The sequence below is a fragment of the Schistocerca americana genome, chromosome 1, assembly GCF_021461395.2.
Source record: "Schistocerca americana isolate TAMUIC-IGC-003095 chromosome 1, iqSchAmer2.1, whole genome shotgun sequence".
In the NCBI taxonomy this organism is placed as follows: Eukaryota; Metazoa; Arthropoda; class Insecta; order Orthoptera; family Acrididae; genus Schistocerca; species Schistocerca americana.
Genome location: NC_060119.1, coordinates 193,168,051 through 193,194,427, shown reverse-complemented (window position 1 = coordinate 193,194,427; position 26,377 = coordinate 193,168,051). Strand labels below are relative to the sequence as shown.

General features: G+C 39.3%; 1 protein-coding gene across 1 annotated transcript in view; it reads left to right on the top strand.

Moving 5' to 3' along the window:
- LOC124621357 (lysosomal alpha-mannosidase-like) overlaps positions 1 to 26,377 on the top strand; it is a 100,291-nt gene that overhangs the window by 24,467 nt on the left and 49,447 nt on the right. The window contains exons 5-10 of the mRNA XM_047147134.1: positions 9,918 to 10,123; positions 10,303 to 10,439; positions 15,315 to 15,448; positions 17,452 to 17,671; positions 17,785 to 17,984; positions 18,145 to 18,335. Of these exons, the coding sequence (XP_047003090.1) occupies positions 9,918 to 10,123; positions 10,303 to 10,439; positions 15,315 to 15,448; positions 17,452 to 17,671; positions 17,785 to 17,984; positions 18,145 to 18,335 (1,088 nt within the window). The remainder of the gene's footprint in view (positions 1 to 9,917; positions 10,124 to 10,302; positions 10,440 to 15,314; positions 15,449 to 17,451; positions 17,672 to 17,784; positions 17,985 to 18,144; positions 18,336 to 26,377) is intronic.

Sequence of the window (26,377 nt, the reverse complement as noted above, 5' to 3'; positions counted from 1 at the left end):
CATGGAATAATACATTCTCAATATTCTTGCAAACCAATAAGTTGTGAGAAACAATGGAGCACAATCCCACATGTTACCAAAAATTAGAGACTTGAAAGAAATTGAAAGACCTAAAATACAGACCCCCATTTTATAACAGTGATAAGGATAGGATATTATTTAATCAAAAAGACACAATCACACATTATCACAATGTGGTGTTTATAGCATAACTTAAAAGCAGATGGAACGTTATTGTATGTCAGTTAAGCTGCATTGTGATGGACAAATTTGGTTTACACTGGACCAGTTTCTTAGTCCAGAACTGAAAGGTGTAGTAACCAAATATGTTTGGACAAAATTATGTAGTTGAGTAGCTTAGTAAAACTGTTTAGTGAAGATGATACAGTAAAGTGAGTGGTAAAAAACTGTCCAGCTACACCCAGCCCTGTGCACTTACTAAGTGGTGTACCATTGGACAGATCCAAATACCTGTTTAACAGAGTTCATCAGTGGCTCTTTTTTAATCTGCTCTCTTGTCAGTCATACCTGATTCCTGTCAATTAACAACATGTAATGTGAAGATGATGCTATAATGACACAAGATATTAGTATTTATGTATGGCAGCAGTGCTTGTGGAATGTTAAATGTCACCAGTGCTTTAACTTCTTTAGTTAAATCATGTTTGTCAGAGTACTTAAATTTCATTCAGTGTCAAGGATGCACAACACTATCTCCAGTTTTGCTTTCAGCTATTATTTCTATCACATTAGTATCAAAATTCTGAATTCTAACCCATATTTTTTCAAACGCAGAACTTAGACTGACCCTTCATGTCTCTATTTGTAATTATAGTGCATGTTTATTATCTTTCATTACTGATGTGCCCTGATTGATAATATGCACATAACAAATGATGAAGTCCCAATTAGTGAAAATGACACTTTATTAATGCAGCATATAAGAACAAGAGTCAACATAATGTAGATTCTGACTGATACAACTTTACAGGATCTTCCTGATAAAGGCTGTATATAGTGAAGACAAGAGCCTGTTCTGACCTGTGTCATGACAATGTTGTGACATAGATTGTGATGACAGTCTGTTGTGATGTAAGTCATGATGGTAACTGCTAGGATGGGTCCACATAGAAGAACACAATTTCCAGGGCCATTACAGTCTGGGAAGGTCAGCATCAGAGGGGCAAAGACTATGAGGAAGATGGCTGGAAGATCAGTGTGGATCCTGTTGTATATCTTCCATCAATGACCACTGAGATGGTGACTCCAGGGAAGGCCAGTGTTGGACATGTGAAGGCTCCAAAAGTGATAGCTTCCAGATTGGCTGACATGAGCTCTGACTAATGGGCCACCAGGCACACCTGGTGCAAGTCTGGAGCATGAGCAGAAGCATGAGTTTGTGTGCTGCCTTCTTGTGGCTGAGCAGCAGACAGAAGAGTATCCACATTGTGTCTGGTGCACAAGTGATACACGGATGTAATCTAGTGCCACAACTGCAGCACTGATGTTATCAGTGTATGAGCTGCTTGTGGCAAAGTTGGCAGCTCTGCTCGTGCCTGCTGGAGAGTGGCTTGCCAACAGATATGCTTGTGAAACTTCCTGGCAGATCAAAATTGTGTGTCGGACCGAGACTCAAACTCGGGACCTTGCCTATCACGGGCAAGTGCTCTACCAACTGAGCTACCCGAGCATGACTCATGTCCCATCCTCACAGCTTTACTTCTGCCAGTACCTCGTCTCCTACCTTTCAAACTTTACAGAAGCTCTCCTGCAAATCTTGCAGAACTAGCAGTCCTGAAAGAAAGGATATTGCGGAGACATGGGTTAGCCACAGCCTGGGGGATGTTTCCAGAATGAGATTTTCACTCTGTAGCGGAGTGTGAACTGATATGAAACTTCCTGGCAGATAAAAACTGTGTGCCGGACCGAGACTCAAACTCGGGACCTTTGCCTAGACGTAGGTCCCGAGTTCGAGTCTCGGTCTGGCACACAGTTTTGATCTGCCAAGAAGTTTCATTTCAGCACACACTCTGCTGCAGAGTGAAAATCTCGTTCTAGATATGCTTGTATTTGTTGGCTATACTGTTAACAAACCTGTGGTGTACTCACATTTTCAGCACGTACTGTCTCTGGTGGAGGAGTGCCTAGAGCAAGACTGCCCACTGGTTGCAGGTGTTGTGCCAGAGTCAGAATTGTACAAGGCCAGGTACATAGCATCCATTCCTACTTAAAAGAAAGATGGCAAATTCATCATGAGATTGGCCACAGATCCCACATACCTCCCCTCATGGAGGGAGATGGTGGTGCCGACGATGAAGGGCAGTGCCGAAAAGCATCCACAGGGAAGCAGCACATCTCCCTGGACAACGTAAGATATCCAAGGGTGTGGAGAGCTCATAACAGCTATGATCATGTCCATGGAATTCAGGATCCCAAGTTACAAAGCAGGCTACTGCAGAGTGTGGACAATCTGGATGTGACTGGAAAGGAAACTAGAGAGAAGACAGAAATAAGAATAGTAATGTAGGATTGTGGTGCCATTGAGGAGGGCACAAAGTATTGCACCACCCTCATCAGGGAGGCAGGTCACAATGACATCTTCTTGGCAAAGGCATGAAGTGGCCGAGCCAGTGTCAGGCTCAACTGGTGGAAGGTGGTGTCTGGGCAGGAGATGATGGTGCGTGTGTCTGGTTGCTGTGATGACTGCATTGGGAATGCAGACTGTATTCTTGCTGCCAATTGATGTATATTGCACCCTCATAAGGAAAGCTGCATCCTCTAGGTAAAGACGTGAAGTGGTGGAAGCGGCATCAGGTGCAGCTGCAAGGTGGGAGTTGCCAGGTGCCAGATGAATGCTGGTAATGTGTCAAGAAGGCTGGCTGTGGCTGCATATTCTTCACGAATGCATGAGCACGGGGGCAGTGTCAGACATAGCTGATGGGAAATAAATGAGAAACTCATTGCCAACTGGTGTGGCACAATACCCACATACCTCAGGTGCATCTTCTTGGTGAAGGATCAGGGTGGCAGAAGCAGCATTGGGCTCGCACCCAGAGGAGAGCAGCAGACAAGGTTTGCTGCAATGTGAATGGAGCTGTATCCTTGTCACCAACTGATGTGTCTTTGTCTGTGCCAACCTCCTGAGGAAGACTGGCCATGGCTGCATCTTCTTGGTGAAGCAACAGAGGAGCAGGGTAGCACTGGGCACAACTAGGGGCAGGACAGCAGTCTGGCAGTACAACTCCTCTGGCTGCAGCACATCACAGATTGTGGTAAGCTGCACACAATAAATGATGAGTTCACAAGCAGCATGTAAATGACACTTCATTAACACAGCACATAAATAACAAGAATGAACACAATATAGATTCTTATCAATATGACTGAAAATGATCCTCCCAATCCAGGATTTGTGTGTCGATGCCAGGAGTCTGTCACGATATGGTCACGACACAGGTTATGACAATAGTCTATCATGACAGTAACTGCTAGATGCAGTTTTAGGTACAAGAATATAGTTTCACAGACAATGAAAGTGGGGAAGGCCAGCATCAGAGGAGGTGAAGGCTTCAAGTGTGATGGCTGGCAGATCAGTGCAGATTTCATTGTGTGCAATCCATGTATGGCTGCTAAGATGCTGAGTTTGGGGACAATCAGTGACAGACAGGCAAAGGCTCCAAAGGAACGGCTGGTGTCAGCTCTGCTAGGCTTGATTAGCATAAGCCTGGAGCATGAGCATAAGTGTGAGTTTGTGTGCTACCTGCTTATGAGCAGTGCCTTATATAGGCAGCAGGTGGAAGAGTATCCATGTCGTGCTTGGTGCAAATACGACCCACATGCATAATCTGGTGGAGTGACAGCAGAGCCACTGTCACTGGTGCATGCACTGCCTGTGGCAAGATTGGCACTTCTAGTGGCACCTATTGAGGACTGGCTTGCCAACACGTGTGGCTGTATTTGTAGGCTGTACTGTTGACAAACTGGTGGTGTGCTTGCATTGGTCAGTGTGTGATGTCCCGATTGGGGGAGAAACCTGGAGCCAGAGTACCTGCTGGTCGCAGGTATTTTGTGGAGGCAGAAGTGGCTAGCATGTGACCACATATATGGCACTTACAGGCAAAACTGTGTGACCTTTCCACAACATTGAATGGCTTTCGTAGCATGTGACTACATATTTGCTAAGAAAAAGATTTACACTTTGAGAAATATTTTGACTTAAATTGAACTCTCTTACAGTTGTAACTGCACATAAAACTGTTTGAATGTTATTTAAGCTATCATACTGATTCTGGAGCATTTAGTTAAAAACTAGGGGTTATTCTACCCATGAACAAAGTTTAATACTCCTTACATCATTTTAACAATTAATGTAAATCAGTAAAACACAATGCCATTGTTCACCACTGAGCCAGGAACCAATGCCAACTCACCTTGACAAGTTTCCTTTTAAAAATAAATAATTCTGCCTTCTAATATCACCCACCAGTCTTAAAGGGACAAATTTTGAAAATAATTATATTCATTAGACTTGAAACAATTAATAAATTTAATTTTGAAAAAATGTGATTTTAGATTTTAGTACCAGAATGAAACTCACAAGATCTTTAATGATTTTTTTCCAACAGTCCCTTTATGAAACATTTTAAGTAAAAATAAAGTGAGTTATTCTTTCCACATTCAGTTTACTTTTGTTTTGATAAACTAAGCAAATAGAAATTAATGAAGTACTATTAGCAAAATATTAGGTACTTCAAATAAGAAGGTAGTACTTTTAAGAACTGGCTACTACTGTATTAATCCAAAGTTCACCTCATTAGCTGAGTACTGAGTGCACCTGACTGCCATGCTGAGGACCCTGGTTTGTTTGCCAGTACTGCCAGGGATTTATTCTTGGTGGGAAGACTATCTGTCTACCTTTTTGAACATAATAAAGCAGTGATTCATCATAGCATGTGTTCAACAGTGCCTTGCTAGTTTTGCAGATGTGTATTGCACCAGATGTCTGCAAAATGGTTCTGCATTCCCCGTGCATTATAATTTGGTGGCCTGTATTTGTGGAGCTGGCACTCAATAGCAAACCACTTGGTTCTCTTTGGTTAATATCAGGCAAATTTGGTGGGCAGGGCATCCAGTTCACTATAAAGCTCCTCAAACCACTGTATCTGATTCTGACCTTTGAAATGCATAGTTGCCCTACTGGAAGATACCAAAGGCATTGGGAAAGATGTCAACATGAAGGGATGCAGGTGGTTCGCAATAACATTCACGTAGTCCACAGCCATCGTGGTGCCTCTGGTTACCATTACAGGACCCATGGAGGCATAGGTGAATAATGTCCCTCATAGTATAATACTGTTCACACTGGCTTGCTTCCATGGCACAGTGCATGTTTTGAGTAGCCATTTGTCTGGAAGACAGCGCATTTTGACACGGCAATTGACACAATATAATAAGAAATGCAGTTCATTCAAACTGGTGACATGTTTCCATGTCCAATCTTTACCTGTTATAATCATAACTGACTATGTCACTATGTGCACTGAACCTGGTTCAACTATGTGCACTGAATGATGTGCTCTAAAACATTTGTGCCTGCACCAGCATTGTACTCTGTCACAAGATCTACACAGATCACTGCCTATTCTTTTTTACAGAGCTGGAAAGTCTTTGACCTTTTCATTCTGTAATGAGGTGCTGTGCATGACACACTTTGTCTCCTGCTTATGGTTTCACCATACTTCAACCACTTTCTATAGATACTCATTACAGGAGCACAGGAACAACTGATGCTCATTCCCATGCACAGGTGCATAACAATGCATTTGTCAAAGTCGCTTATGTCACTGGAGTTCCCCATTTGGAGCCTGTTACCAATGCTAGAATGATTCCCCATTCATCTCTGCTTCACTCATATAATTCCCTTACCATGTCACTTGCTCACAATGCCACTAGGTGGCATGCAGTCCTGTGGTGGTCATAATGCTTTGGCTCACCAGTGTCTATGAAGAACACTGGCCATAGGATGAACACAGAGATGAAAAGATGAGTAATATGATAAAAAGTGGGACTCAAAAGACATGGTGAGATAAGAAGTGGGGAGTGAAGGAAAGAAGAAACTAATGGCTCATAGACACTGAGAACACTAATAGAGAAGGATAATAAAACAACTGGAGTTGTTGGATGTCTGATGAATGACACTGATTACACCTTGAAATACCACTCTCTCTTCAGGAATATAAGGATATCATACAATGCCTACAACTACATATACTGAGAAGAATCTTTCAGTGTGTTAGTATGCATACAAAATGTTTGGACATTTTTTATTCTTTTGTTGTTCGTGGTCTTATTGGATAATTCTGTATCACAATGCAGGTACAGACATAAATATTGAATCTCATAATACAGCCCTCTGAACACTGCATAAGATCAATAATGAAGTATCACAAAAAAAGCCTCTTCAACACTTGTGGTACTTTTATACTGCTGCACACTTATTTCTGAATAAGAAGGATGATAATAATTTAATATGAACTGAGGTTACAACCTACACAACAATATACAGAAACAGTGTCAAAAGGTATTGTACTCCTGTCCAAATTTCAGAATGAAACTCTTTGCTTTTATGCCAAGATACATCAAAAGGTGTCAAAGATGTTATGCAAGGAGTAAGGAGCTCAAAGTGTTAAAAATGAGCTTAAAACTTATTACATCAGACATCCTTTCTGTGAAATATCCAAATGTAGGTACTCTGTATTCTTGTTAATAGCACACATAGCAAAACCTTCAGTAAAATAATTTCATAATTATTTTCCCTTTTAAATTATCCATAAAGTGCTCAAAAAGTTTTGAAGTGGAGCACTCAATGAAAGAATAAGTCTTATAAAACTACAAAAATAAAGTCAATGTGAAATGAAAACAAAAAATAACCAAAATATAAATGCACTTTGTTTGAAAGTACATATCAGTGAAATCAAAATCTCCTGCTCAGTAACTTTCAGTATCTTGTTGCTATGCCCCTTCCATTAAAACATGCTCCTTAGCATCTGTCCAGTGCGTGATTGACACTCAGGCATGTCCCACTCTTTGGTTGCAGACTTCCTGAGGTAATTCAGTGTGCAGTATATGATGAATGTTCTTGCATTGACACACTGCGAGTTTCAACTGATATCAAGCATGCTCAATTTGGTTTCATCTCAGCAGATGCCACAAGACATTCCATTCTGTCAATTCCTGCCTCATGGAGGAAGGTATGCAAGGTGGGGGATAGTGTGCTTAGATATTATCCTATGGAATGACATAGTCATCACTAAAATTTTAACTGTAGAGCTGGGCAGTATGTTTGATTCACTTCTCTGCTAAACACACAGCCTTGTATGTTTACAACATGCACTGGTACTGAGTTGCCTCCATGATCTTATGTGATGGTCAGCAGGCACCAGCCAAATCCTGCATTTGTTGGTGAAGAGCACTCAACTCCATTGGCCGACATTCCATTTCAGATATTTCCATGCATGTCTTCTTTGTGCACCGTGACACTGAGGCGGAGGGGGTGGGGGTCTTGTACTATTGTTTATAATGAATGAACAGAAGCCAAATTGATTGTGTGGAGAGTGTTGCGCATTGTTTGGATTGATACAACTCTCGTATATGTCACCAAAAATGCAGTGTGGCTTCTGTTTTTGGGGCATAAAAGTGGGGCTGTTATCAACACAAAGATTGGTTTGAATACCACAGTGTTTTGCTGGGCATAGTCCAATTCGATATGTTATGCCACTACTTTCCATCCACATTCAAACAGACTGACTCACTCAGTTATAGATCGACCTACAGTATATAGTGGACTAGGAACCACTGTTATGGTATCTATGAACCATGATTTGTAGACAGCAGACTTGTATTATTGACTTATGGCTGATACTATGATGCAGATATTCAAAGTTCTGTGTTTCATAATAGAGGTTGAATGCCTGAATGTTGTTGCTGTGGTAGATGATAAATTGACAGATAATTTTGACCTTTCAAAAGTACTGATTTTTCATTGTGTTGACTAACTTATTCTGATATTAACATCTTCAGCATAAATAGACAAAAATCTAATGCTGTTTACCTTATCACAATATTCTCAGAGTATAAATAGTAAGTGTTTGTCTGCAAGGTTCAAGATTAAATTTTGTCGATTCTAGGATTTTTTTCTATCATTTTTTACTTCTTTCCTCTTTGACAATGATTCATATATGTTAATTATGTGAAATCTTTCAGACTCTGTGTTTGATTGTAGATTCCTCTTTAACTGGTTAGTTTAGTCAGTTCAAAGCTTGGAGGGAAAAAAAGTTATGTCACTCTGTTATGATCATGCCTGGCAAAGTACTGCCGTGTTCTGTTCAAATGAAATTTCAGTTTGAAGACAATGAAATATATTTAAAGAATGCTATTTTAGTCATCAAAATGGAGGAACAGAGTACGCAAAATAGCAAAAATGCTTAAGAAAATGGTTTTTTCAGTAGCTTTTGCTACTCTGTCTGGGGAGGTAGAAAGAAGAGAAATAATGAACATAAATAAATGTAACATTTGTACACACACCTGAAAAGAAAGACACTACTCTACAACTACCCTATAAAATGTCTAGGAGTAAGTGTAACAACCACAAAAAATAAATAGTAGGAAAAGCAGATGCCAGGGTGAGATCATAGGAGGTATCTTAAGAAAATGCAACTCATCCATGAAGAAAGTGGCTTACAATATACTTGTTCAACTGATTCTTGAGAACTGCTCATCAATCTGGTATCCTTAGCAGGTAGGACTGATAGAAGGGAGAGAGAAAATCCAATGAACAGCAATGTGTTCTGTCACAGGATCATTTAGGGGGCACAAGAGCATTACATGCCCAATAAACTCAGTGACAGCTGTTACAAGAGATGTGTTATACATCCCAAAGATGTTTACTATTGAAATTTTGAGAGAGCACTTTCTAAGCTGAGTCACACAACACATTACTTCCTCCCAGATACACCTTGCAAAATGACCACATCAAGAAAATTTGAGAAGTCAGAGCTAATACAGAGGCTTACTGATAACCATTCTTCCCACACGTCATTTGTGAGAGGAACAAGAAAGGAGGGGGAGGGAGGGGGGCAGTTAGTGGTACCAAAAGTACTCTCTGCCTGCTTGTGGAGTATGATATAGATATAGATGAATAATAACCTGGAAATATAACACCCCTCTGGTACCCAATGTTGAGAGAGATGGGGAGGAAAGAGGAGAAAGAAGAGTGCTGAAATCTGACAATATAGTACACATTTGGTACACAACTTTGAGAGAGAGATCTATGAGATATTAGCGAGAATGGAAACCAAAGGACAGGGAACAATAAACAGGAATCAGCATGAATTTTTGATATTCAAAACTGTGTGCCAGACCAGAACTTGAACCTGTCCTGCTCCAACACACAGTTTTTATCTGCCAGGAAATTTAAAGTCAGCATGAACTCCCCTAAATAACAAAAATTTACTCTCAAAGAAATCAGTATGTTTGTTCCTTTCAGAGTATCAAGGAACCTGGTACTGGCAAAAAATATGATTATTGCCGTTGATCATATTCAGTAATATACTGCCAACATTGTCAAAACATTTGGCCACAGAATATAACATCCATCAATGTTTTGCTGTAAATAGGCTTGTATGCAACAGGTATGTTGTTCATGCTAAAAACATTGATTCTGCAATATGGCTGTGTAATTAGATCATTTGTACGGGATGAAAAGCTACTGAAGATGTTACTGCTTCTGCTTTATTATCCATGGCATTTACACCATGGCCTCTTTGGTAGTGGCATTTCATAAAGTTGTTTGAATATTGCATTTTTCCCCCCCACCCCCCAAACTCTTACAGGTCTGTAACAAAATGTGAAATTTTCAGGAAACTAAATGACACATTTGGGGCATGTGGTCGTCCCCATGTAGGATGGCAGATTGATCCATTTGGACACTCCAGAGAGATGGCATCCATTTTTGCTCAGCTTGGGTATGATGGTGTCTTCTTTGCTAGATCAGACTATCAAGACCGTCAGAGGAGATACAAGACAAAGAACACAGAGATGATATGGCAAGGCAGTGCTAATCTTGGTATGAAAAGCATATCTTTTACAATCAACACACTTTTGTATTAATGTCTTGTATTATCATCTTAACCTCATTTTTAGCTGATTAACACAAACTTAGAGATCATATATTTATAATTTGTCTCTTTATTATGACCTGTTGATTTCTTTGGTGTAGTGTATTTAAAAAAATGTGTCTTGCAGGTACATCATCCAGATTATTTGCAGCAACTTTTAATAACTCCTACTATCCACCAAGTGGATTTTGTTTTGACATCAACTGTGATGACTTGCCCATTATTGATGATCTGAAAAGTCCTGATTACAATGTTAAAACTAGGGTAAGCTGACAGATTATTCCTAGGGACTTTAGTGATACAAAATGCAGTGTCCTATTAATCAAAACAATCATTTTTAAGTGAACTGACAAAAAATATATTTTACACTACAGTTTCATTATGTACATCAAACATGCAACTCAGCTGCAGCTATCTCCTTTATCTATATAACGAAACAATTGTTAACATGATTTCTTGACTGATGATTCCAGTCTACATGCATACATTTTTTAATAGCGCACACTGACAAAGATCCATATTAACTTATTCTATGTTACTTTGCTGTATACAGGGTGTAACTAAATTCCCTTTGTAGACTTTGAGGCCTTGTAGTGGCATCCAAGACAATTAACTTTAGCAAAGGAGGTCATTTCCAGAAACATACTATTTTCCCACTACACGCAAAGTACTGCAACACACTCTGACTCCTGGTGGTTGTTATATGGATTCACTTACAAGTAGGGTTCAATGTGATGATCAACAATGTCAGTATAGATACAATACCTCCATACACAACATCAATCCCAGGTCCTCTAGTATCTGTTGCACAACCTGCACCAATAGGTCTACCTCAGATCTCACAGGGATTTTGTAGATAAGGATTTCATGACCCCAGAGATAGTAGTATTGTGAGAACATGCAGTCCAAACAACTGGGCCACCACAACCTATACAATGTTGCCCAAATCACTAATCCAGATGATCTCAGACTTCAAGTGAAAAATGAGATGGTGCTGGAACCACAAGTTTTTATGCACAAGCAGTGGCTCATCTTTCAAGAACCACACTAACATCCACTGTACCGACATAATCCTGTGTCCTTGGCAGAACTGTGAAAGTTGTGCCCATCTCCTCCAAGCTCCCACAAAACTACCTTTCTGCTATTTTCCCTACAGAGATCAAGCAAATCTCATAATTTTGTAAGTAAGATGAATAAAAATGAAGCACAGTGAAACCAACAATCTAGTGAGATTTGATACAAGAAATATACAGATTAAACATTTAGTAGAGTGCATAGCAAAGAAACTTTAGTCATTCATTCTACATACATCAAAAAAATATTTGCATCATCCCGGTTCTCAGTACTTCTGAAGATAGACATTGACTGTGGATATTGTATCACAGACACAGTCCCTTTGACTGTTCAGAGATGTCACTAAACCCACCCAAAGATGTAAACAACCATGCATGAGTAGCGCCTATTAGACGGAGGGGATCCAACAGCCGATCAGTTCCAGTCATTCCCCAGGAAGGAGGTACATGGCTTGTGTTGTCTGTACTTCAGTCATGCTTAGATGGTCAGTACCATGGTTCGATCATGTCCAGCATTGTTACTTTTTTGCCAGGAAGGGCTCTCAACAAGGGAAGTGTCCAGGCATCTTGAATGTTGTTCGAACATGGAGGAGATACAGAGTGAAAGGAACTGTTGATGACATGCTTCACTCAGGCTGCCCAAGGACTAATACTGCAGTGGATGAATGCTACCTTCAGATTATGGCTCGGAGGAACCCTGACAGCAGCAACACCATGTTGAATAATGCTTTTCATGCAGCCACAGGATGTCATGTTAAGACTCAAACTGTGCGCAACAGGCTGGATGATGTGCAATTTCACTCCTGACATCCATGGCAAGGTCCATCTTTGCAACCATGACACAATGCAACACAGTACAGATGTGCCCAACAACATGCCGAATGGACCACTCAGGATTGGCATCTCATTCCCTTCACTGATGAGTGTCACTTGTGCCTTCAACCAGACAATCATCGGAGACGTGTTTGGAGGCAACCCGCTCAGGCTGAATGCCTTAGACACAGTGTCCAGCAAGTGCAGCAAGGTGGAGGTTTCCAGCTGTTTTGGGGTGGTATTATGTGGGGCCGATGTACACCGCTGGTGGTCATGGAAGGCACCGTAATGGCTGGCTGATACATGAATGCCATCATCTAACTGATAGTGCAACCATATCAGCAGCATATTGGTGAGGCACTCCTCTTCATGTGGGACAATTTGCACCCCCATCATGCACATCTTGTGAATGACTTCCTTCAGGATAACAACATTGCTTGACTAGAGTGGTTAGCATGTTCTCCAAACATGAACCCTATCGAACATGCCTGGGATAGATTGAAAAGGGCTGTTCATTGCTGATGTGACCCACCAACCACTCTGAGGGATCTATGCCAAATCGCCATTGAGGAGTGGGACAATCTGGACCAACGGTGCCTTGATGAACTTGTGGATAGTGTGCCATGATGAATACAGGCTTGTATCAATCCAAGAGGACATGATTCTGGGTATTAGAGGTATTGGTGTGTACAGCAATCTGGATCATCACCTCTGTATGGTGGTACAACATGCAATGTGTGGTTTTCATGAGTAATAAAAAGGGTGGAAATGATGTTTATATTGATCTCAATTCCAATGTTCTGTACAGGTTCCGGAACTCTTGGAACTGAAATGATGCAAAATTATTTTTTGATGAGTGTAGAATAACAACAAAATACCTAATACATAAGTAAGACCTACTTCCAGTGATCTTATAACACCTGATGCTAGAGCAATGCAGAGTATAGCTGGAAGAGCATATGACTGTTTACATGATTTCAACTTAGATGTACAGTGTATAGTTAACCAAATGCATGATGACCAGACAACTCCCATAATATTATTGATCAGCCACAGAAAGCTTATTCTTGAATTCCTTTTTTACTTACATAGCAGATGATATCAGCCAAAGCTGGGGTCCAAGAAAAGTACTAACTTGAGTGGCATGTTAATTATACATCCTCTCCACTGTCTCTGCTTGCTTCCTCTATCACATCTCACTCCAGTCCTCAATAAGCAGAAAGCAACAAAAATTGTAAGCATCTAGTCAAATAGCATATTTACTTCAGGACCTGCTCACTACCTATGAAACTGTGTGACACCATAGCGATGCAGCAACAAGAATTACATTTCTGATAAGGAGTAATCTGTGTAAGTGGTAGCTGTGTGAACTGAGCACACTGTTGCCACACAAAACATACAAGCAATAGACATCTCTTTGTTAGTAGTTGTTTCTTTGTTATGCTGCTTTGGTGAAATGACGCTGTAGAAATGACACTGAGACAACAGCATGAGTTTACAGTAGTGGGCCAAGGGAAAGGTATCTCCTTGTAGGCAATGATCTCTCTCTCTCCCTCCCTCCCTGCCTTCCTCTCTCTCTCTCTCTCTCTCTCTTCCCCTTCTCTCTCTTTTCCCCTTGTCTCTCTCTTCCCCCACCCCCTTTCTGGTCAACTTTTGCACCTCCACTGTGCCTGTGTCTCTCTTACCAGCCCCTTCCCTTGGTATGGCCCTGTCTGCAGGTGAATGCAGTGGGAGGGATTTATAAGTGTGGTGCAGGTGTAATCAAGCATTCTGGTTAACTTTTCCACATGATGGTTTCACCTCAATTTGTTATCCACCTGAATGCTTTGAAATTCCAAACACAGAGCTTAATTTAGTGGGTTTGATCTTTGTTTCCTGTCATCCTGACAACATGTGGGAATCTCTCATCCCGGGTTCTGTGTGACCTGATCCTCCTTTCTAACATTCCATAAATCATTTCTCTTTCTTCCCTGAAGGAGGAAATTATCATTCTCAAAATTATGAGCAGCTTCTTTTTTTTCATTTTCAAGTGTGTCTATCCCAACAACTGGAATTTCTCCTTCCAGAAATAAATTCTGGTCAACCATCCTGTCTCTTTGTAAAATTATGACATAAGCTTGGTAAGATATTAAGCTTTTTGCTAGGAACCAGTTGTAAGTCTGTTCCATTATTCCACTTGCTATATCTGGATTGGATGTGTTTGGGCCCTTCATCAGTATACTTGTATTATCAACAAATTTAACAGTTTTTGAAGAGTTCTCCAATGGCTTTGGTCAGAATTATTCTTGCTACTGTAAAGTGTGGCCGGGTAGTAGTAGCAAGTACAGGGACATTGGGAAATGAGACTAGTTTGATAGTTTGATCCATGGAGATTACATGAACTAGTCAGTGACTGAAGGAGTACTGGCAGTGCCATGAAGTACAGCAATGAGATATTGCAACCAAATCTATAACTTTTCAGTTGTGCCATCATTCCATACTTGATGATCATGGATGTTAAATTATCCCCATTGAGTTGATCTGACAAATGAATTCCTCACAAGTGAAGATATATAACACAATTACACTGAATGGAAAAGCCAGTGAGATCTCCAGAACTGATACATATACAGCATGCATTGTGTAGCAAATTGCAGCCCACAACCAAGTACTCTTTCATGCTGTTGATTCCCTGGAATGGAGATCAGCCATTAGCAGAACTCTTGAACCACCTCAAGGAGAGTATTCCACATGACTCCCAGTCATGCATGGGAGCCAGAAGTCATCATACTCTCTAACTGTTTGGCTGCCATAGCAGAGAGCTAACATTTTTCTTCCCCAATAGTGTACCTTCAGTTACAGAACATTTTCAGTCACATTCCCATATGCCAAACACTGTGTTATTAAGCTTTACATTTATCTGTAGCTCTTCCAACATGCAGTTTATGAAATATTCTCTCATGTATTGATGTTACTCTTCTGGATAGTACTGTACCTTTACATGATTTTTGGCAACAACAGTTCAAATACCAAATACAAGCTCCCGATTGTGAGAATACTATTTTATTTCTGTTCATTATTAATAATATTTTGGTCACTTCTCTGCAGATGATTAATACCAATACCAAACAATGTCTGTGTGCTATTAGTTACTTGGGTCAATTTCAGTAATTTTTATTCTATGTGTAGTGATTTTGTTAACTGCTGCAAGTCTCAGCTTAGAGCTGATATTAAGAAAGTCATAAATTTAATTGCTTAATTTTGTTTGTGCCAGATCTCAGATTTTGTTGCATATGTAGAAGAACAGGCATCACATAAGAAGACTGACCACATTCTTGTCACAATGGGAGGAGATTTCCATTACCAAGAAGCTGCAGCTTGGTTTGTCAACTTGGACAAATTAATAAAGTAAGTGGTAACTGCATGGTAGAATACACATACTAGTGTTAAATAAAATCTAAGTGATTAATGCAGTAGAGTTCACTGAAACAGAGATTAAAAAAGTGTTGAATCTCAAGAGTTCATAATAAGCAGAAAAAGTTTACAATATGCAAACGAGAGGTGCAGATGGTGTAATGATGGAAATATTACTTAATAATTTGGGTGAAGTGGCTCAACATGGACAACAGGGGCAGGAATTAACAGTTTGGAATCTGGGAGGGGGTAAATAGAATTCCTCTGTCTCCATGTGCTACACGAATGCTGCCAAAGAGTGAGTATCACAAGGGTTGTACCCAGCAAGTCTGGGATCTTGTCTGACTAACACCAAATTCATCACCTGAGGTCTGACCAATAGTCAGCATCACTGTCAGCTTCTGCAACTGGCATTACATGTCATAGTGATGTCTTATATTATATGCAGAAGGAGGAACTTGGCTTTACCATCTCTCTTACAAGCAAGATAGAAACCTATACTAAGAGAAATAGCCTCACAGTGAGCAGTATTCTTATGAAGTTCTCACTAGCAAATAGAAAAATCAAACAATGTAGCCTCAATTAGAGATGAATAACCATCACTACTGAAGGGGTAATGTGTATCAAATGTCTAAAGGGTTAAAAAACAGTTCTAAAACCAAATAGATCACACTTTACTAGTAATATCTCATAACGTGAATGATTATTTTATCAATAAGGAAATTTCACTTTACAGAACTGTAAAATTACTAGACAGAATGACTGGTGAATACTTTTCTTCTGGACACTAAATTCCAAGAATTACAAATAATCACAGTTAAATGTAGCAAGAAGAACCTATATCTGTCCTTTGAAAAGGTTACTTCCTTCATCAAGGAAGAATGATGATAAGGTAGGGAAAGGTTGGAAAAAAGGGGCAGGGCACTAAGATTTTAGGTTGACAGAAACCTATCTGTTGCCTGACACCTTTTTTTGCTGTCTATTTGGAAGGCACCTCATTTATTTCCGGTAGCTGTTGTTGTGTGTATCTATGATCACATTGGTCTCCAGTTTTGTGGGATCTTATAAGGCAACCACACTAGTCTTAAATATACACATATACTGAAGGAGAAGCTGCAATATTAAGGTCCTTAAAACAATTTCAATAAGATTCTTTTCTCTCTTTTTAAAAATGATCCAAATGGCTTTACTTTGTGGTGTGAATATCTTTTCTATCTCTGTGATAGAATTTCCATTTCTGTGAGTTCTTATTACATATAGCCTACAATTTGAAATGCTCATGATGGACAGTGCACAAGGGCTTTTCACTGGCATACTGCACCAGTTGTTTCATCATAAATATTAACCGAGTGAGGTGGCACAGTGGTTAGCACACTGGACTCACATTCGGGAGGATGATGGTTCAATCCCATGTCCAGCCATCCTGATTTAGGTTTTCCATGATTTCCCTAAATTGCTCCAGGCAAATGACAGAATGGTCCCTTCAAAGGGCACGGGTGACTACCTTCCCCATCCTTCCCTTATCCGATGAGACCGATGACCTCGCTGTCGGGTCTCCTCCCCCAAAACAACACAACCCCATACATATTACTGCACTTAACTACTGGGAAACATTTTAATCTGTTTAGGCACAACACATCACGTTGCTTACATTACTGTTAATGTTTGTCAGTTGTCAGAGGAGTTGTGTAAATATAGAGTAAAAAGTAGCAATTAAGCAGCAAAGACAAATCTAGTAGTTACCTAACATATGTCTGAGAAACTAATATGTTTTTTCCAAAGTATTTCTTCCCTGAAAATTCTGCTATGCTTCTGTTGGTAGAAATAGAATGTATTTGCAGGAATACTTTCACATGTAAATGATTAGACACAGTAACTAAACTTGATTATTACTGAGGCTGGAACACCATGTCTCAGTAACAAAACACCAATGTAAATAAACTGATGATGAAAATCTGTGGAGAAATATATTTATGATTTGATAATATGTTTACCAGGTATGTGAATGATTTGCAAGCAGATGGAGGTAGACTAAATGCATTGTACTCAACACCATCATGTTACTTGAAAGCTGTTAATGAGGCAAATATAACATGGGAACTAAAAGAAGATGATTTCTTTCCTTATGCCAGTGATTCTCATGAGTACTGGACAGGATATTTCACTTCTAGAGCCACTAGTAAATATTTTGAAAGACGAGGAAATAACTTCCTTCAGGTAAGTAAAAATGTAGATTGGAAGGAAAATTTTAAAACGTATTTCAAAGTTTCAAAATATCCCACAATCTTGAGAAATAAATACCTCTTACAATGCAAACAAAATTACTGCAGGTCTGCAAACAACTATACGCCTTGGCAGATGTTGAAGACACCTACAGTGAAGATTTAGATAATTTACGAGAAACCATGGGAGTCCTTCAGCATCATGATGCCATCACGGGGACAGCAAAACAGAATGTGGCCGATGACTATAATCGCATGCTTTATGACGGATTTCAGGGTTGCGGAAATATTGTTGACAGGGCACTGAAGTAGGTAACACTTCTGTTAGAATGTCTTCACTCTTGGGAGAACAAATATGTAAAAAATTACATTATGGTGAAAACAGAACAGTTTATACTTTTATTATGATAGTAAACAAGAAATGGAAATATTTTTGGCAAATAAATAATATGCTATTTCCATTTACAGAAAGATCTCTTCAGGTGGCAATTCCACACTTTCATTCTCATCATGCCTCCTGAGCAACATAAGTCAGTGCGAAATATCTGAGACCTCTGAGAATTTTGTGGTGACTGTGTATAATCCTTTAAGCCAAGTATCATCCTACTATGTCAGGCTTCCTGTGCAAAATGGAACATATGCTGTGGAAGATGCTGACGGTAAGTAACTAAGTGTTGCATTACCATTATTATTATTATTATTATTATTAGTAGTAGTAGTAGTAGTAGTAGTAGTAGTAGTTGTTGTTGTTGTTGTTGTTGTACATAGAATTTTAGTCATTCCTCAATGGCAAATATTCATTAACACTGCAGTATTTACTTCTTTCACTCCATTACTCCCTCTAATTACTGCTACATACTGTTACTCATTGCAGCAGTACACACCTTACATGGAAATAATCTTGTTACTTGTCTTTAGTAACTTCAAGAGCAATGTCAACCACCAATGTTCTGGATAAGACTCAGACATCAATTTATTGGATTATTAAAATATAAACTGTCATATATTTCCTGAATATTTTAGTTAAGATTCGTAGGATAGGGGAAAACAAAATATTAGTCATAAATTGTAGTCAATATTTCAAACAAATGCTCACTTCAATATCAACTGAATGGTATAGAGAATTCTCATCCAAATGGCTCCCTCCTGTATGGGGTCTTTAGTAAAACATTCAAACTGTATCAAAGATGGAGTGCTAGAGAGTAAGTTACGAATGCAAGAGACAGCAGATTGAGAATAGCATTGCAAGTTTTTTCCTTTTTTTCCTTCTTTGAAGTTTAAAGCTAGTCCATTTATGGAAAACCAGTTAAAATTTTTCACAAAATCCAGCATTCAGTATCTCCAGTGTTGATCCTTCCCTGCTCAGTTGACAACAATAGTTTTATCACAGGAAAAGATAGAAGTCAACTACATGGCCCGAATAAAATGAATGATCATTAACATGGAGCAAGAAGAAGATTATTCCAATGATAAAGTCATGAGGATTGCGGATTGCCAATTGTAATTTCTGCTTCTGCAGAAGTTCTGGTGTCCTCCTTTGAATTACTTTAACAGCCTAGTGCAAAATTACAAAACACATTCTTAAATGAGAACTAAATCGTTCATGTACTGAACCATGTGTTCATTAAAATGTAAGCTCTCCAAAAAATTAACTTGAAATAAAGGGAGAATTGTACAGGTGCATGAATGATGTTGATATGGATTCCACTGGATTCAGACTTATTGATTTAGAGCTTCTGTGTCAGGCTATATAGTTTTCATGTTTAGGTGTTAGCTGTAAAAATACAGAATGCATGATTGTTGTTGAAGAAAGAAGAGCAGGAATAGCTTGTGATTTTAAATTAATTTCTAATTCATGTGACTATGAATTTTCATTTTCCTCCTCCAAAACAACTGACACTGGTACCAATAACAGCAATTTTAGGTTAGCATATACTCTGAGATGCCTTGGGCACAGCAGGGAAGGTGGTAATTTATTGTGTGGCTTTCTGAACATGCCTCCACCTTATGCAAGGTTTGAAAAAATAAATAAAGAATTGTCTGATGCTGTAAGCTATACTGCCAAAGCAGTGGAATTAAACAAAAAGAAATAGATCCTGGGGTAGATATACATGACATTGAATTTCCTACAAATGTTACTGACCTGCGTGTGTCTGTACATGGGACCTGCCTCAAAAGGGGTCACATACCTCTGTATGGAGTTGCATCTGTTATTGGTATTGGATCAGGTAAAGTTTTAGATGTAGAAATAATGTCTAAGTCCTGCCGCCAGTGTGCAACACGGAAAATGTCCAACAATGAAGACAGTGAGAAACTGTAGCAAGAAAAGCATGCTGTAGCATGCCCTAAAAATTATAGTGGCTCAAGTGGGGGCATGGAGGCTGCTGCAGTTGTGAGGATGTTCTCCAGATCTGAGGACCAGTATGGTGTTAGATGTACTAAATATCTTAGTGACGGGGACTCCTCTTCGTTCAAAGCTGTAACAGATAAAACTCTGTACAATACAATAACACAAAAGTTGGAATGTGTTGGCACATCCGAAAGAGGCTTGGTGGTAGGCTTCATCGCTTGCTAAAAGAGAAGAAATGTGAAGTACTTGAGGATGGAAAATCACTAGGAGGAGAAGGCAGACTCACTCTGAAAGAAATTGATTCATTTCAGTTATTTTATGGGAGAGCTATCAGAAAAATGAGGCATGCTGTGTGGGCAATTTTTATCCACAAACTATCCACTGACCAAACACCAATGCACAATTTGTGTCTGAAAGACGATTTGTGTTCAACAACAGAAACAAGACACATTCACATAAACACTCATTACCAGAACCTGTTATGAATGCAAAAGCCCACATTCAGGTTTCTTGCAAACCCTGATTTATTGAGGAAGTGTCTTCATGGAAAGACACAAAATGCAGATGAAGGTCTCAATAATTTAATTTGAATTAGATGCTCAAAAATGACATTCTGTGGACTTGAAGTACTCAAAATAGGTGTCCATGACGCAATTTTATGTTACAATAATGGACATAATGGTAGAACTGAAGTGCTGAAGACAGTTGGTATAGATCCTGGTGTGTTTACAACAAAAGCATTTTACACCATCAACGAGAGCAGGGTCAAGAAAGCTGACAGATTAGTGTCTTAGTTGCAAATACAGGCCAGGCAGATTCAAAGAGGAGAGAAGAGAAAGCTGGAGGATGAGGAGTATCAGCATGGAAGATTTTAAAATGGAGTTAAGCTTATTAGATGTATAAGTATGGGAATAAAATATTTTGAACCTCATTTTCTCTGTTTTACACTTTTTGCATTATTAGAAACCTTTCCTCAAAAAGTATATGCACTAATGCTATGAAATTTTCAGAAACTGATTTGCAACATGTTGCTGTCTCACTGGAACTAAAAAATATGAGATCCTGTAATTACATTCTGATTTTTAGGTGATTATACACTATGTGATCAAAAGTATCCAGCAACCTGGCTGAAAATGACTGACAAGTCCGTGGTGCCCTCCATCAGTAATGCTGGAATTCAATATGATGTTGGCCCACCCTTCGTCTTGATGACAGCTTCCACTCTCACAGACATTCATTCAGTCAGGTGCTGAAAGGTTTCTTCAGGAATGGCAGACCATTCTTTATGGACTGCTGCACTGACGAGAGGCATCAATGTCGGTTAGTGAGGCCTGGCATGAAGTTGGAGTGCCAAAACATCCCAAAGGTGTTCTGTGGGATTCAAGTCAGATCTCTGTGCAGGACAGTCCATTACAGGGATGTTATTGTTGTGTAACCACTCTGCTATAGTCCGTGCATTATGAAAAGGTGATCGATTGTGTTGAAAGATGCAATCGCCCTCCCTGAATTGCTCCTCAGCAGAGGGAAGTAAGAAGGTGCTTAAAACATTGATGTAGTCCTCTGCTGTGAAAGTGCCATGCAAAACAACAAGGGGTGCAAGCTCCCCCCATGAAAACACGACCACAATATAACACCGCTGTCTCTGAATTTTACTGTTGGCACTACACAAGCTGGCAAATGACATTCACTGGGCATTTGCCATACCCACAGCCTGACATCAGATTGCCACATTGTGTACCATGATTCATAACTCCACACAACGTTTTTCCCAGTGTTCAATCAGCCAATGTTTATGCTCCTTACACCAAGCAAGGCGTTGTTTGGCATTTACCTGCATGATATGTGGCTTATGAGCATCTGCTCAACCATGAAATCCAAGTTTTATCATCTCCCGTCTAACTGTCATAGTACTTGCAGTAGATCCTGATGCAGTTTGGAATTCCTGTGTGATGGTCTGGATAGATGTCTGCCTATTACACATTATGACTCTCTTCAACCGTCAGCAGTCTCTGTCAGTCAACAGACGAGGTTGGCCTGTACGCTTTTGTGCTGTATGTGTCCCTTCACTTTTTCCACTTCAGTATCACATTGGAAGCAGTGGATCTAGGGATGTTTAGGAGTGTGGAACTCTCACATACAGATGTACAACACAAGTTACATCCAATCACCTGAACATGTTCCAAGTCTGTGAGTTCAGCCGTTTCCCCTATGCCGCTCTCTCACGATGTCTAATGCCTACTGACGTCACTGATAAGAAGTACCTGGCAGTAGGTGGCAGCACAATGCACCTATTATAAAAAATGTATGTTTCTGGGGGTGTCTGGATACTTTTGATCACATAAGGTATATAGAAAAAAAGCTAATTTTGGACATGCAAAATTAAAAACTCTGTTAATGATACAATTTGTACCATAAATTAATAACTGTAGTTCAGTGGTCTTATAACTTTCTCAGAATACTACGATAAAATTTTCAGATTAATTCCATTATTGGAATCTGAGTAACAGGTTTTTATTAAAAAGACAATGAAAAATTAAAATTTTTAATTTTTGGCAAAATATTAATCCTGAATATTTTATATTTTTCTCTTAAAACACAGTTCTTTTGCTTTACACATACAAAATTTTAGATTTGTACATTAATAAATATGGCCGTAATGATTTTTTAAATACATGTTTACTTTTTCCGTTACATCCCCCCTTAACAGTAGCTGAGAAACACAAGCTATTGCACTCTTTTTGAGCTGTTTAAGAGCTGTCAATTTGTGCAGTGTGAATGAACACTGAAACAGTGGGGAGCTAGACAGGACAGTGGTAAGATGCTGGATCAAATAAATTGGTACAGTTTCAATTAGACTATTTAACAATAAGATCAAACATAAAAAACAACAAGAAGTTTTATCTCTCTTAATGTTCCAGGTAGCCAGTTTAGAAAATCAGTTTATACCCTTTCCTGCCCTGGTAAAGACTCAGAATAATGAAACAAAAATAATGAAATATGAAAAACAGTTGCCACCATAAAAGGCAACAGAATAAATTAACAGTAATTAGTTAAGTGCTTTCACAGTGACCAATGTGTTTAAATACAATTTTAGAACAGCTGCAATTAGTAGCTCATTTTAGTCAGGAGCCAAGATGAGTAAAATTTAAAAAAAATAGCATTTGGCATCTAACACTGTCAGCAGTCAGATTAAATTACTAAAAAAGAGAATCTCAGAATGTAACTATATGCCTCAGGTGGCCAACTACATTTCAGATGAGTTACCAAATCTTAGAAAGCAGCTCCTGAAAAGAAATCTTTAGGAAACAAGGACGTCCACAGGGCTATCTTTTAAGATTTTAAATTTCACACTATGTCAAAGCCTATAAACAGGAAAAGACAGCCAGAAACATAAACATACACCAGATTTATTTTATAAGTTTACTAGCATAGAGCCTGCTGCTTCCCTCATGTTTGTGTAGTAATTACATCAAAAATAATTATAAACATATATTGTTGTTGTTGTTTTTGTTGTTGTTGTGGTCTTCAGTCCTGAGACTGGTTTAATGCAGCTCTCCATGCTACTCTATCCTGTGCAAGCTTCATCTCCCAGTACCTACTGCAGCCTACATCCTTCTGAATCTGCTTAGCGTATTCATCTCTTGGTCTCCCTCTACGATTTTTACCCTCCATGCTGCCCTCCAATACTAAATTGGTGATCCCTTGATGCCTCAGAACATGTCCTACCAACTGATCCCTTCTTCTAGTCAAGTTGTGCCACAAACTCATCTTCTCCCCAATTCTATTTAATACCTCCTCATTGGTTATGTGATCTACCCATCTAATCTTCAGCATTCTTCTGTAGCGCCACATTTTGAAAGCTTCTGTTCTCTTCATGTCTAAACTATTTATTGTCCATGTTTCACTTCTGTACATGGCTACACTCCATACAAATACTTTCACAAACGACTTCCTGGCACTTAAATCAATACTCGATGTTAACAAATTTCTTTTCTTCAGAAACACTTTACTTGCCATTGCCAGTCTACATTTTATATCCTCTCTACTTCGACCATCATCAGTTATTTTGCTCCCCAAATAGCAAGACTCATTTACTACTTTAAGTGTCTCATTTCCTAATCTAATTCCCTCAGCATCATCCAAGCTAACTAAACTACATTACATTATCCTCATTTTGCTTTTGTTGGTGTTCATCTTATATCCTCCTTTCAAGACACTGTCCATTGCTTTCAACTGCTCTTCCAGATCCTTTGCTGTCTCTGACAGAATTACAATGTCATCGGCGAACCTCAAAGTTTTTATTTCTTCTCCATGGATTTTAATACCTACTCCAAATTTTTCTTTTGTTTCCTTAACTGCTTGCTCAATATACAGATTGAATAACATTGGGGATAGGCTACAACCCCATTTCACTCCCTTCCCAACCACTGCTTCCCTTTCGTGTCCCTCGACTCTTATAACTGCCATCTGGTTTCTGTACAAATTGTAAACAGCCTTTTGCTCCCTGTATTTTACCCCTGCCGCCTTCAGAATTTGAAAGAGAGTATTCCAGTCAGCATTGTCAAAAGCTTTCTCTAAGTCTACAAATGCTAGGAATGTAGGTTTGCCTTTTCTTAATCTAGCTTCTAAGATAAGTCGTAGGGTCAGTATTGCCTCACGTGTTCCAACATTTCTAGGGAATCCAAAGTGATCTTCCTTGAGGTCAGCTTCTACCAGTTTTTCATTTGTCCGTAAAGAATTTGCGTTAGTCTTTGCAGCTGTGACTTATTAAACTGATAGTTCGGTAATTTTCACATCTGTCAACACCTGCTTTCTTTGGGAGTGGAATTATTATATTCTTCTTGAAGTCCGATGGAATTTCGCCTGTCTCATACATCTTGCTCACCAGATGTTAGGGTTTTGTCAGGACTGGCTCTCCCAAGGTTGTCAGTAGTTCTAATGGAATGTTGTCTACTCCGGGGCCTTGTTTCGACTTAGGTCTTTCAGTGCTCTGTCAGACTCTTCACACAGTATCATATCTCCCATTTCATCTTCATCTACATCCTCTTCCATTTCCATAATATTGTCCTCAAGAACATCGCCCCTGTATAGACCCTCTATATACTCCTTCCACCTTTCTGCTTTCCCTTCTTTGCTTAGAACTGGGTTTCCATCTGAGGTCTTGATATTCATGCAAGTGGTTCTCTTTTCTCCAAAGGTCTCTTTAATTTTCCTGTAGGCAGTATCTATCCTACCCCTCATGAGATAAGCCTCTACATCCTTACATTTGTCCTCTAGCCATCCCTGCTTAGCCATTTTGCACTTCCTGTTGATCTCATTTTCGAGACGTTTGTATTCCTTTTTGCCTGCTTCACTTATTGGATTTTTGTATGTTCTCCTTTCATCAATTAAATTCAGTATCTCTTCTGTTACCCAAGGATTTCTACTAGCCCTTGTCTTTTTACCTACTTGATCCTCTGCTGCCTTCACTACTTCATCCCTCAAAGCTACCCATTCTTCTTCTACTGTATTTCTTTCCCCCACTCCTGTCAATTGTTCCCTGATGCTCTTCCTGAAACTCTCTACAACCTCTGGTTGAGTCAGTTTATCCAGATCCCATCTCCTTAAATTCCCACCTTTTGGCAGTTTCTTCAGTTGTAATCTGCAGTTCATAACCAATAGATTGTGGTCAGAGTCCACATCTGCCCCTGGAAATGTCTTACAATTTAAAATCTGGTTCCTAAACCTCTGTCTTACCATTATATCTGAAACGTTCTAGTATCTCCAGGTTCTTCCATGTATACAACCTTCTTTCATGATTCTTGAACCAAGTGTTAGCTATGATTAAGTTGTGCTCTGTGCAAAATTCTACCAGATGGCTTCTCTTTCATTTCTTAGCTCCAATCCATATTCACCTACTACATTTCCTTCTCTTCCTTTTCCTACTGTCGTATTCCAGTCGCCCATGGCTATTAAATTTTCATCTCCCTTCACTACCTCGATAATTTCTTTTATCTCATCATACATTTCATCAATTTCTTCATCATCTGCAGAGCTAGTTGGCATATAAACTTGTACTACTGTAGTAGCCGTGGGCTTCGTGTCTATCTTGGCCACAATAATGCGTTCACTATGCTGTTTGTAGTAGCTTGCCCGCACTCCTATTTTTTTTTTTATTCATTATTGAACCTACTCCTGTATTACCCCTATTTGATTTTGTATTTATAACCCTGTATTCACCTGACCAAAAGTCTTGCTCCTCCTGCCACAGAACTTCACTAATTCCCACTATATCTAACTTTAACCTATCCATTTCCCTTTTTAAATTTTCCAACCTACCTGCCCAATTAAGGGATCTGACATTCCACGCTC